Source organism: Somniosus microcephalus, chromosome 30 (genome assembly GCF_052327205.1).
Source record: "Somniosus microcephalus isolate GS21.2 chromosome 30, FLI_Smic_1.0, whole genome shotgun sequence".
NCBI lineage: Eukaryota > Metazoa > Chordata > Chondrichthyes > Squaliformes > Somniosidae > Somniosus > Somniosus microcephalus.
This window is the reverse complement of record NC_141016.1, coordinates 26,638,623-26,652,122: the sequence shown is the minus strand read 5'-3', so window position 1 is coordinate 26,652,122 and position 13,500 is coordinate 26,638,623. Positions and strand designations below refer to the sequence as shown.

At 51.3% G+C, this 13,500-nt stretch overlaps 1 protein-coding gene across 1 annotated transcript in view; it reads left to right on the top strand.

Moving 5' to 3' along the window:
• The window catches only part of LOC147098038 (prominin-2-like), a 103,782-nt gene extending 101,780 nt beyond the window's left edge, over positions 1-2,002 (top strand). Inside the window, exon 25 of the mRNA XM_085971251.1 lies at positions 1,159-2,002. Coding sequence (XP_085827377.1) covers positions 1,159-1,189 — 31 coding nt within the window. The 3' untranslated portion in view covers positions 1,190-2,002. The remainder of the gene's footprint in view (positions 1-1,158) is intronic.
• The last annotated feature ends 11,498 nt before the right edge of the window (positions 2,003-13,500 follow it).

The following is a 13,500-nucleotide window of genomic DNA, read 5'->3' as shown; positions in this document are numbered from 1 at the left end:
TTTTTACCGAAACCGGCCTCAACAGCCGGCGCCAAGGTGCCTCACTGTCTAGACTCACACGTGAAGACTGAACGCTCAGGTGAGGCGTTGGCGCACAGCCAGTGTCCATGGAACAATCGCGAGTTAGTGACTTTAGCAGAGTGAGTTTCCGGCCGTGCAGTGCGGCCCCCTTAGCTCCGGCTGTCAAGGCCGGTTTAGGCAGAGGGCTGCCATTTTCTTGCCAGGGTGAGGGACTGTGTCCCCGGGCAACCGATGTCCCCGGAAGAGTCCCCAGGTCACAAAACTCGTCCCCGAAGCGTACCCCTGGGCAGTGAGTGTAATCCCCCCGTTCCCCCCACCCCACGAGCTGTCAGTTTGCGGCTCTACGGCTAAGTTAAAACAACTTGCACAATGGCCAGAGTGACTCACTGCGCACGCGCCACTGGGCGGTCTCTCTCTGCGCACGCCCCACTGGGCGGTCTCTCTCTCTGCGCACGCGCCGCTGGGCGGTCTCTCTCTCTGTGCATGCGCCACTGGGCGGTCTCTCTCTGCGCACGCGCCACTGGGTGGTCTCTCTCTCTGCACATGCGCCATTGGGCGGTCTCTCTCTCTGTGCATGCGCCACTGGGCGGTCTCTCTCTCTGCGCATGTGCCGCTTGTTGTTTCTGAGTTTCCGGCCGGGCTCGTGCTGCTGGATTGCCGGCGCCGGAAGTGCCTGGGAGCCTTAGGCCGCCGGCACAGGGATGGTGTGGGGCTATAAGGTGGCCCAGGACAGGGATGGAGAGGGAATAATGAAATGTCACATGCAAGCAAACGTTTCTTCTGTATTAATAGTCCTGTAATCACGAGCTGTCAACATGGCACGGCACCAGCTAAATGTCCTTTCAATGCTCCAAATAGCTTGAATTTCTGATTTAGTCTTGTGAAGAAATTTAGCTCCAATTTTAATTCAGAGGCAAAAAAAAATGAAATGCCTCATTCTAGTTGACTGAAGCACAGCCTAGTTCACACACTATCCATGCATCACGACCTCGAAGAGAGAACAAGATATTTATACGATATATTTCCACAAGGCCAGGCAGAAATGAATGCTCCTGCGCCGGCCTCAGCCGGAGTGAACGGGTATGAAACCTGTTGCGCTGAAATATTTCACTCTGTGTCCTGTTTCTGTAAACACAGGCCTGTTGGAGCTGCTGGTTTCGCTCGCTGACGCACAACTGGAGACTGACAACCTCATGAGAGAACCTTCCAGCACCCCTCCACTCTGAGGATACACTACGCTCGCTACCTGAGCTTCTTCAGTACTGTGATTGTATTTTATATAGCTACGTCAGATTGCTTTACTGCTTAATAATGTGTGAGGCTGCCACAGTCTCAAGCGTCCACTGATAATGTGTGTTGAGTGCCTGAGTCCTGGGTTTTTTAAAAATTAATAAACAGGCAGTAGTTCCACAGTCCAGGTTCCCGGACGAGGTACAGTGTCCCCAGGCAAACAATGTCCCCGGTTCACAAAACTTGTCCCCGAAGTGCACCCCCAGCCAGTGAGTGTACCAGCCCCCCGAGCTGTCACTTTGCGGCTCCAAGGCTCAGTTAAACAGCAACTTGTACAATGGCCAAACAGAAAATGCTGGAGAAACTCAGCAGGTCAGGCAGCATCTGTGAAGAGAGAAACAGAGTTAACGTTTCAGGTCGGTGACCTTTCGTCAGACCTTCCTCTCTTCACAAATGCTGCCTGACCTGCTGAATTTCTCCAGCATTTTCTGTTTTTATTTCAGATTTCCAGCATCTGCAGTATTTTCTTTGTACAATGGCCAGACTGACTCACTGCGCATGCGTGACTGGGTGCTCGCTCCCTCTCTCTCTCTGCGCATGTGCCGCTTGTTGTTTCTGAGTCTCCGGCCGGGCTCACGCTGTTGGATTGTCGGCGCCGGGAGGCCTTAGGCCTTCGGCATGGCAACCGGAGCAGGTGAGGGAGAGGCCGCGGGGGACCGTCACTGGGGGGAGCGCGCAGGCTAATCCCAGACACTGGGGGAGGGGGGTCAGGTGTGACTCAGTCACTGGGGGAGGGGGTCAGGTGTGACTCAGTCACTGGGGGAGGGGTCAGGTGTGAGCTCAGTCACTGGGGGAGGGATATTAGTGCCATGGTTTGGGGTTTTAATTGTTACATGGGAATTATTGCCAGAGTCCCGGGTTCTAATTGATATTTGGGAATTATTGCCAGAGTCCCGGGTTCCCATTGATATTTGGGAATTACTTCCAGAGTCCCGGGTTCTAATTGATATTTTGGAATTATTGCCAGAGTTCCGGGTTCCCATTGATATTTGGGATTTTTGCCAGAGTCCCAAGTTGCCATTGATATTTGGGAATTATTGCCAGAGTTCCGGGTTCCCTTTGATATTTGGGAATTAATGCCAGAGTCCCGGATTCCCATTGATATTTGGGAATTACCGTCACAGTCAGTGTTTCTATTCCTATGCTTATACATACTGTTGCTGTTTATTACACCAAGGGGCATCCGATACATGTGCCGTACACAGACATGCAGGGTCATTCCCTGATCCGGTACTCCGAGCGGGAAAAAGGTGTTTGGAGGGGCTGCACGCACGCGATTTGCCGAGATGCATTCCTGGGAGCACCGGATCAGAAACCACGCATGTAACATTTAACTTGCCGCGACAGATTAGTAGAACCTGAACCGGAAAGGCGCACGCGTCGGTGTGAGCAGGCGTTTCAACACGGCCAAATTGTTAGTGTGGAGGACAGTGGATGTGGAGAGGCTGAATTGGCCCTCTTTATATTTATACCTGTCACTAGTGAATGAAACACATTTTTCTATTGGTGGGGTGGCACCAGGCTCATTTGGATTAGTGTCAGGTGGAGCTACTGGTGCAGGATTCGAATCAAACTCTGTTCTGCTACTTACATTCTGTATCACTTTCTCCAATAAATTATGTTGATTGTAAGGAATAAAATATTTTCCATTTACAATAGTTGTAATTTCTATTTATTAATTTTGACGCCAGTTCCTCTTTGTACTGCGGGATCAGAAATGCAGCCGCCCTGAAACCAAGGCTGCAGCATAAACCGAAAATGCTCTTTAGCGCTCAGCAGGTTAAGCGGCCGGCGCCTGTAGAGACAAGTTAACACTTCAGCTCTGGACCATTCATCGGAACAGTTCAAACCAAGGCTGCATTGGATTTATTTTCATTTTTCTAATGCCCTAATATCTCCTGTTGTGGAGCCTGTGTACGTTAAGAAAGAAAGACTGGCATTTTCTACAGCGCCTTTCACGACCACCGGACGTCCCAAAGCGCTTTACAGCCAATGAAGTACTTTTTGAAGTGTAGGCATCGCGGCAGCCAATTTGCACACAGCAAGCTCCCACAAACAGCAATGTGATAATGACCAGATAATCTGTTTTAGTGATGTTGGTTGAGGGATAAATATTGGCCGGGACACCGGGGAGAACTCCCCTGCTCTTCTTCGAAATAGTGCCACGGGATCTTTTACATCCACCTGAGAGAGCAGACGGGGCCTCGGTTTAACATCTCATCCGAATGACGGCACCTCCGACAGGGCAGCGCTCCCTCAGCACTGCACTGGAGTGTCAGCCTAGATTTTGTGCTCAAGTCTCTGGAGTGGGACTTGAACCCACAACCTTCTGACTCAGAGGTGAGGGTGCTACCAGCTGAGCCACGGCTGACACTAAATTAATTACATCCCAAGGACAATGTTCCCTCCAATGTTTTTTCTGTGTGTGGCCCCTTTAACTGGCTGCGCAGCCCATTCAAATTCTCGCACATGTGCGGTTTCTTCCATGTAAATGCTGCCGACCGGCCTTCGCGGGACCTCCAGACCGCAGCTTAGCGGGAACGTTGCCCAAGGAACAGGTATAGCTCACGTCTGTTTCTACATATCTTGTACATATTCTGGTGTCATGTATCTCGCCTCTGAGTCAGAAGGTTGTGGGTTCAAGTCCCACTCCAGATACTTGAGCACATAAAGCTAGGCTGACACGCCAGTGCGGTGCTGAGGGAGTGCTGCACTGTCGGAGGTGCCGTCTTTCGGATGAAATGTTAAACCGAGGCCCCGTCTGCTCTCTCAGGTGGACGTAAAAGATCCCAGGGCACTATTTCGAAGAAGAGCAGGGGAGTTCTCCCTGGTGTCCTGGCCAGTATTTATCCCTCAATCAACATCACTAAAACAGATTATCTGGTCATTATCACATTGCTGATTGTGGGAGCTTGCTGTGTGCAAATTGGCTGCTGCATTTCCTAGATCACAACAGTGACTCCACTTCAAAAAGTACTTCATTGGCTGCAAAGCGCTTTGGGACATTCTGAGGTGAAAGGCGCTATAGAAATGAAAGTCCTTTCTCTTTCTTTCAAACCTAGAAAACTCTCCCTCATATATGGGCTCCTTCCAGAAACACAATCCAATTATAAAAGACCACATCTCTCATTGATAATGGCTTATGATGCTTGCCATTTAAGGTGAAATATGCAGCCCTTTAACGCAATTGGCACCTTAGGGGGAAAAATTCAGTATCGCCCCGTTTGGGGGCGTGATTATCGGCCGGGCGCAGGCGCTAATTATCGCCTCCGACTGTAAACTTGGCTTTTATCGCCCCTGGAGGTAATTGGAGCGCTAAATCAGGCACTTCACACCTCTCTTAAGGCGCAAAGGCCGAGGAGCGAGGCGCTACCTCAGAGCGCTGGCGAAGCTCATGTGATGTCAGTCAGCAATGGAACACAGACACACTGGCGCCGGCCAGTTCTTAAAGGGGAGGGTTGATCTTGCTCTCCATCCACACCCTGCTCATTGCAGCCTTGAGTCTCGGCCTGGAGAGACCTGTACATCAAATCTGCTGGAAAGAACAATGGAGAGGCCCAGGGAAAGAGCTCAGAGTGCAGCCCCCATAGTCTCTTCTAAATCGAAGCAAGGAAGGGCAAATCAAAATGAACCTGCAAAGTGCTGCTCAGTACCCAAAACTCCATCACACAGCGTTGAATCTCTCCAGAAGTCTCTCTCTCTCTCAGAATGCGTGGTGCAAAAATGTCACCGACAAAAAAAGGCAGGAAGCTGTCGCCTTTAAATAGCGCTCTCCCAGTCCCTTCCCAACTGCGAAACGCTCCCCTCAACCTGTCGTTGCTAGCGGCAGATGGTAAGGCAGGGGGCGCCACTCAATATCCAGTCTGGGGCGCTACCGGGGCATTGCGCACTCGACTGACATCACGATCTGCCAGCGCAGGAGATCATGGCGGTAGTGTTTAGCGCCGCTGAAAAATGTCTAGTTAATTTTGTGAGCGCCGCAAACATCGCCGCGCCCGGGCGCTAGTAGCTTTGCGCCCCATTAGCGCCCTCTTAAGGCACTAACGGGAGGCGCAAACCAACTGAATTTTTCCTCCTTAGACTTCCCATTGGAATCTCCCTAAAACTTCACACCTTGTGAAGACTACCGCAGCCTGCATGTTTGGACATTGAACTCATGGCTTTCCCTTTGAGAAACGCCCTGTGTGACCTTTAGTCATGCCCAACGTTCCCTTTAAGCTGAGTGGCCGCACACTGCTCTGCGGGTCCCGCACAGCCGGATAAAGGTACCGCGCGGGCCAAAAAAATTAGCGGGAACATTGGTCACTATCTGTCCTTACGGTGGCTTCCAGCAATAAAATAGTACAAGTAAAAAATTCAACACAGACAAAATGGCCTTTTATTGTCACGCCGCTTTCTGAAGCCCTCCAGCAGACTGAACAGTAAGTAAAAATAAACTGAAAACAATTTGTAACGTCGTGTGCAATCCTCATGCTTTCTTCCTCTGCAGTTGAATTATTTCCTCACTGGCCAGGATCTGCTTCCACTGCACACTCACTGTTTTCTCACCTGCCTATTGTCCATGTCAGAATGCTCCAGTCCCACCTGCTCACGCTGCCTGACTTGTGCCGGAGCCCCAGATCGCCACTGCTGTATATACTCCGGGCCTCCATCTCCGCTTTGTCTTCCTCTCCCTCTCTGACTTGCCCTTCACTCCTGAAGCCATCCTGCTGTGCATTGCCCCCCATCTCTGCTCACCCTCCGCTGCTCATACAGTGTCCCCACACCCACTAAACTCCCCGATTAGTCGCACTCCCTTCCCGTTTGGAGATGAGTCTCTCTTTCCCACCGTGCTGCCATACCCACTAAACTGTACCCTCTTCTTGCCCATGTCTGTGCCCAGCTGCCGAATCTTGGTGGCCCTCGAAGACCCAACCTCTTGCCATCCCACCTTCCCCGACTATCTCACTTTCAGCTCCTGGCTCTCTTCCACTCTGTAACAGGATTCTCTTTTGTTACAGAATATCGTGAACCCTGCCTCTATTGTCACGACTCCATTGGAACTAGTTTCAGAAGCCCCGATCTTAAACAAACCCGCCGGCGAGAACGGTGCAGATTTGGGCTCGAGTTGGTCGCCCGGACACCCTCAAAGCCTCCTTGAAAAAGTGTAACATCCCCACCGACACCTGGGAATCCCTGGCCCAAGACTGCACAAAGTGGAGGAGAAGCATCCGGGAAGGCGTCGAACACCTCGAGTCTCTTCGCCGGGAGCAAGCGGAAGCCAAGCGCAGGCAGCGCAAGGAGTGCACGTCAACCCAAGCACCCCACCCACCCGCCCCTTCAACCACCGTCTGCCCCACCTGTGACAGAGACTGTAGGTCCCGCATTGGACTCATCAGTCACCTGAGAACTCATTTTTAATGTGGAAGCAAGTCATCCTCGGTTCAGATCCGATCAGATTAGATTTATTTGCCATATGTAACAAGTACAATGGAATGCTTGTTCCCCGTCGGGGCGCGTCAGCTATACATACAGCGCCGCGTTCAGAGTTAATACAATGGCTTCCCGTGGCAGTGGGAGCACGATGTCCCTCAGCCGCTCCGTCCTCCTCTTCACCGCGGCCTCCTCCTCACTGTTGCCGGCTCCACGTGTGGTGGCCTGCTTCTCCTGCTCTGGCCACCATGCCCGGCTCCCCTCCTCCCATCCGGACTGCGAGTTACCCGAAATGGAGCTGCCGGCCGACGTGCTGCAGCGTGTCGTGAGTCTGCTGCATTGGTTCCAAGGGACTGCCTAAGGGAGCGAGAGAGAAGAGAGAGAGGAGAATCAAGGGATATGGGGATCGGGCGGGAAAGTGGATTTGAGGTAGAGGATCAGCCATGATCTTATTGAATGGTGGAGCAGGCTCGAGGGGTCATATGGCCGAACCCTGCTCCTAATTCTTATGATCTTATCTTACATTCTTAAAATCGCCTTGTCTCACAGCTTTTCTCTCCAAATGCTTATATATAGGGAGTGGGAAATCTGTTTGGGTTCCTACTCCTGATCACTTGGTAGTGCTTCCTTCTGGAAAGTACAGCTCAGCTCTGCTAGCCTCCATGTTTGAAAGCCTGCCAACACTCACTCTCGAGGTTCACACATGAATGGCCACTTGCGTGAGATAGGGAGCCCGTTCAGTACCTAGGAACATAGGAATTGCTAGATTAAAAAAGACCAAGGTTCATCTAGTTCACCTTCTACCATCCTGGTAGTCACATAATACAACAATAATGGAGTTATTGACTAATTATACCAATTAATCTCTATCAATAAGTCTACAACAGACCCAGCGATGAGGCGAAGAAAACCCCCAGTGGTGGAGAGCTTTGGGAACCAGAGGTCCAAAGTCGCCTGTTCCTCCCGAGCACGCTGCACTCACCGCACGTCATCTTGAATTACTCATATACCAAAATATTATTTTCTGCAAGAAATCTATCTAATTTGCATTTGAATAAAGCAATACTATCAGCTTAGACTGTCTCCCTGGAGAGTCTGTTCCATAGATTGACCACTCGCTCACTGAAATATCGGGGGTGAAATTTAGTTAGGCCCCGTTTGGGGGTGGTAACCGAATTATCGGCGGATATTTAGCGCCCGGTGCAGAAGTACCACCCTAGCGGCTAAATTCGGCTTACTGCCCCGGCAAAGAAGCGAAGAGCTATCTCGGGCGCTCCACTTCCTCTTGGGGTGCTGTCGGGGGCACAAAGTGCGGTAGCGCCAGAGCACTACACAGCCGCTCCACGTAGCGCTGACGCGTTTCAGCGACCCTCCCCTTCCATTAAAGGGGAGGGATGCTGTGAGCTCCGATGGCCCACACTAGCCCAGCAGGGCGGCATGGTGCCGTGGCAACAGCCCAGCACCGACACCCGGTGCCGGGTTCCGCGATGGTGGCCATGGACCACGCCAAGGGCCGCCCTGGAGATCGGCCCAAAAAAATAAAATGGTGGTGCGGTTCGCAGTTCCCTTTAATTAGCACCCCACAAGTGGAGCTCGGCCCAGTTCACAACCTGCGAGGCTGGCGCTGACACCGCCCGCGACAGCCTCGCGGGGCGCAGCTGAATTTCTGCCGCGGGGCGGTAATGGGTCACGGCGGGGCGCTAAGGGGTTATGGCGCATGTCAATGATGCCATCGCCGGTGGCGCAGCGGCCCGGGGTGCTAGCGGGGGGGCATGGCGCTATCGGTTAACACCTCAGTAGCACCCTGCTGAATTTCTCGGAGGCCCCCGCCCAGGCGATAAGTCCTTTGCGCCCCATTAGCACCTCCCAGAGGCGCTAACGGCAGGCGCAAAGGAGCCAAATTTCGCGGCCATTTTTTTCAAAAGCCAAAGTCCAAACGAAAGGCAGTGAGAGTGCACCTCCTTTTCTTCAGTCTCTGGCAGAGCAAAACCACCAGGGCTAGTTGGAACTCGCTCTTGCCGTGCAAGGCCCATCTCTTGGAGTGACTGTCGGGAGTTCCTGGAGCGGTTTGCATGCTTTCGTTAAGTACGGTGTCTTACTCTGACACCTCAGGACGAGAAGCCCTTCGGCTCCGCTGTTCTCCCAAGTTGGCCTGAAGTTGCAGATGCCCAGCTCCAGTTTCTGCTCCAGTTCGGTGTGACCTTGTTGTTCGTAGATGTTGAAGGAGTGAGGAAGAACGTTAGATCACACGGCAGAGTCTTCTTTATTCAAGGTCAATGTACAAACCTCCTGCCTGCTCTTGCTTTTGTGTCTCTTTCTCACCCGGAGCTGCAAACATCTGCTGTATTTCTTGACGCCTGTCACATTGTTTACATAGGAACATAGGAACAGGAGGAGGCCATTCAGCCCCTCGAGCCTGTTCCGCCATTCAATGAGATTATGGCTGATCTGTATCCTAACTCCATCCACCTGCCTTGGCTCCATATCCCTTAATACCCTTGGCTCGCAAACATCTATCGATTTCAGGTTTATAATTATGAATTGAGCCCCAGCATCTACTGCTGTTTGTGGGCGAGAGTTCCACACTTCTACCACCCTTTGCGTGAAGAGGTGTTTCCTAACTTCTCCTGAATGGCCTGGCTCTGATTTTAAGGATATGTCCTCTTGTCCTAGACTCACCCACCAGTGCAAAAATTCCTCTCTATCTCCCCTATCAGTTCCTTTCAAAATCCTAAAAACCTCAATCAAATCATTCCTTAACCTTCGATATTCCAGGGAATACAAGCCTAGTTTGTGTAATCTCTCCTCATAATCTAACCCTTGGAGCCCTGGCAACATTCTGGTGAATCTGCGCTGCACTCCTTCCAAGGCCAATATATCCGCTCTAAGGTACGGAGCACAAAGCTGTACACAGTGATGTAAAAAGACTACCGAGCGCTTAGTTTGAGTATAAAACAAGGCTTTAATCAACTGTTTCACAACCATGAGATTCTAGTTACATCACTAGTTCCTGGTTACAGAAACATCCTGAGCAAGCTGGGCCCACGCCCGAGTATTTATACTCCTTGGACGGCGCCACCAGCTGGCCGTCCAGTGTTACTTCATGAGTCATGATAAGATTCATGACACACTGTACTCCAGATAGAAACATAGAAGATAGGAGCAGGAGTAGGCCATTCGACCCCTCGAGCCTGCTCTGCCATTCAATGAGATCATGGCTGATCATCCAAATTCAGTACCCTGTCCCTGCCTTCTCCCCATACCCCTTGATCCCTTTAGCCTTAAGAAATATATCCAACTCCTTCTGTGGTCAGTCGTGGCTCAGTTGGTAGCGCATTTGCCTCTGAGTCAGAAGGTTGTGGGTCCATTAGCCTTTTTGATTATTTTTTGTACGTGTCTACTACATTTTAGTGATCTGTCTACATAAATGCCAAAATCTCTTTGGACCTCAACTGTTCCTAGCTTTTCACCATTTATAAAATGCTCAGATCCACCATTTTTTGGTCCAAAATGGATGACCTGCGTTGCAATCCATCTGGCACAGTTCTGCCCACTCAATGGCCATAATTTTAGCCCCAAAAAAACAGGTGGGTTGGGGTTGGGTGGGAGGTTAAAGAGTTAAAAAATTGAATCCCGACCCCAACCCGCCTCCAACCCGCCCACTTCTGGTTTTAACAGCCGCGGGATGGGGACGGGCAGCCAACCCACTCCCAGGAGGCGGGTCGTCTATTTAAATATTATAATGAGGCTCCGTGCCTCATGGGGATCCTCCATTTCAAATTTAACTCTAGCTGGCTGGGTTTTCCAGGACTCGGGAAACCCGACAGCTAAAGGGAGGCGAGGACTGCTGGATCCAGGGGATAAGTGCCTTTCCACTTACCTGCTGGATCCAGTGTCCCTGCCTCACCAACCTCCTGTGATCGGACATCCCACCCCGACCGTACTGATCTCCCCCTCGAGGCCTCCGACTGCCCTCCCTCCCCCCCCCCGAGGCCTCAGATTTGCCCTCCGAGCCTTCCGATCTCACCTAGACCTCTCCCCCACTCGAGGCCTCCGATCTCTGACCCACCCTCTGGCCTTCGATCCTTGGCCCCCAGCCTCTGATTCCCCCCTCTGGCCTTCTGACCTCCCCCCGCCGGCCCTTGATCCCTCTCCGGCCTTCTGACCTGCCCCCCTCCAGCCCTTGATCACCCCTCCGGCCTTCCAACCTTCTCCTCCTGGCCCGATCCCTCTCCAACCTCCCCCCCTCCAGCCCCAATCCTCCTCCAGCCTCTCCCCTCCCGCCCCGATCCTCCTCCTCCCTCCGAAATCCCCCCGATCCCTCCCTCCTCTCTGCTGCCTAGTGCCACAGGCCTACCCACCCGACAGCCTTCCAGCCTTTCCATCTGGTTGGCTGCTGGTGGGAATCAGTGCTTTGAAATGTTAATCAGGCCCTGCCATTAAATTCGTTCTCCCTAGTCTCCTGACCGCTTTCCAGCCCCTCACCCCCTCCCGCTCCCTACCCACTTCCAAATTAAAATTCCGGCCAATTAATCTATCATTGTCTCTTTGTAATTTTATGCTCCCATCTACACTGCTTACTCTGCCACCAATCTTTGTGTCATCGGCAAACTTGGATATATGGCTCTTTATTGTGTAATCTAAGTCATTAATAAATATAGTGAATAGTTGAGGCCCCTGCACGGATCATAGAATCATAGAAGTTTACAGCACAGAAGGAGGCCATTTGGCCCATCATGTCTGTGCTGGCCGTAAAGAGCTATCCAGCCGAATCCCACTTTCCAGCTCTTGGTCCGTAGCCCTGTCAGTTATGGCACTTCAACTACTTATCCAACTATCTTTTAAATGTGCGGAGGGTTTCTGCCTCTACCACCCTTTCAGGCAGTGAGGGTGGTAGGTCCATGGAATATGCTGCCCCAAAAAGCTGTAGAAGCTACATCATTACATAAATTTAAAACAGAAATAGACAGTTTCCTAGAAGTAAAGGGAATTAAGGGTTACGGGGAGCGGGCAGGAAATTGGACATGAGTCTAGGTTCGGATCGGTCATGGCCCTGTGGGTAGCGGAGCGGGCCCAGGGGCCGTGTAGCCTAATCCTGCTCCTATTTCGTGTGTCTAATTCTGTTAGATTCAGGAGATGGTTCTGTGATAGTGGATTGGCAGTTAGGATCAGATCAGCCATGATCTTATTGAATGGCAGAGCAGGCTCGAGGGGCCGATTGGCCTACTCCTGCTCCTATTTCTTATGTTCTTATGTTCTTATGAGTTCCAGACCCCCACCACCCTCTGGGTGAAAAAAGTTCTCCTCAACTCCCCTCTAATCCTTCTACCAATTACTTTAAATCTATGCCCCCTGGTTATTGACCTCTCTGCTAAGGGAAATAGATCCTTCCAATCCATTCTGTCTAGGCCCCTCATCATTTTATACACCTCAATTAAATCCCCCCTCAGCCTCCTCTGTTCCCCAGCATGTCCAATCTTTCCTCATAGCTAAAATTCTCCAGTCCTGGCAACAGCCTCAAATCTCCTCTGTACCCTCTCCAGTGCAATCACATCCATCCTGTAATGTGACCAGAACTGCACGCAGTACTCCAACTTTATTTATTTTCATTTTCAATTTTATTTGTCACATAACCAAATACAACAAGTGAAATCCAGTCAGTGAAATGCTTTTTTCTTAACGAGCCGAGCACACCAAGCAGCAAAGGACACTTAGCTGCCTGGTACGCACGGAGCCCGCAAGGACGGCAGCCATCTTCATCGGCGCCATCACAATAGGGTCCGCTCTCACCTCACTCCGCCTTTCCCGCACTCCTGCCCGACAATCTTCAGCCGCCGTGGCACCGACGTCCCAGGGCCTGCTTCTCCCTGGCTCTCCTTCCACCCGGTCTGTCCTCCGAGCCTCCCGCGGTGTCCGACCTTCCCGCCCTCGGTCCGCTGGCCGCCTCCCCTCCTACCGGTTCGACCTCCGAGCCTCCCGCCGAGGAGCTGCCAGCCGCCGCGCTACAGCGGGTCATCGTGGCCTCCACCGCTGCTTCTGCTGCCTCCCCGCCGACTCACCGAACTCATCAGCGCCGATGCACAGCGTCTGTAGCGGGAGTGGGCCGACCGACTCAGGGAGAGCGCTTACCCTGCGACCGCCACGGACGCCATCTTGATAGACGCCAACTGTGGCCTAACTAGTGCTTTATACCATTCTAGCTTAACCTCCCTGCTCTTGTATTCTATGCCTCGGCTAATAAAGAAAGAAAGACTACGAGAAGTATGAACCATCCGTGGCTAATTAAGGAAGTTAAGGATGGTATCAAATTGAAAGAAAAGGCTTACAATGTTGCGAAGATTAGTGGCAGGTCAGAAGATTGGGAAATTTTTAGAAACCAGCAAAGGATGAATAAAAAAATAATTAAGAGGGAGAAAATAGATTATGAGAGTAAACTAGCAAGAAATATAAAAACAGACTGTAAGAGCTTCTACAAGTATATAAAAAGGAAGAGAGTAGCTAAACTAAACATTGGTCCCTTAGAGGATGAGACTGGGGAATTAATAATGGGAAACAAGGAAATGGCAGAGACTTTGAACAAATATTTTGTATCGGTCTTCATGGTAGAAGACACTGAAAGCATTCCAATAATAGTAGATAATCAAGGGGCAAAAGGGAGGGAGGAACTTAAAACAATCACTATCACTAGAGAAAAAGTACCAGGCAAACTAATGGGACTAAAGGCTGACAAGTCCCCTGGACCTGATGGCCGACATCCTAGGGACTTAGAAGAAGTGG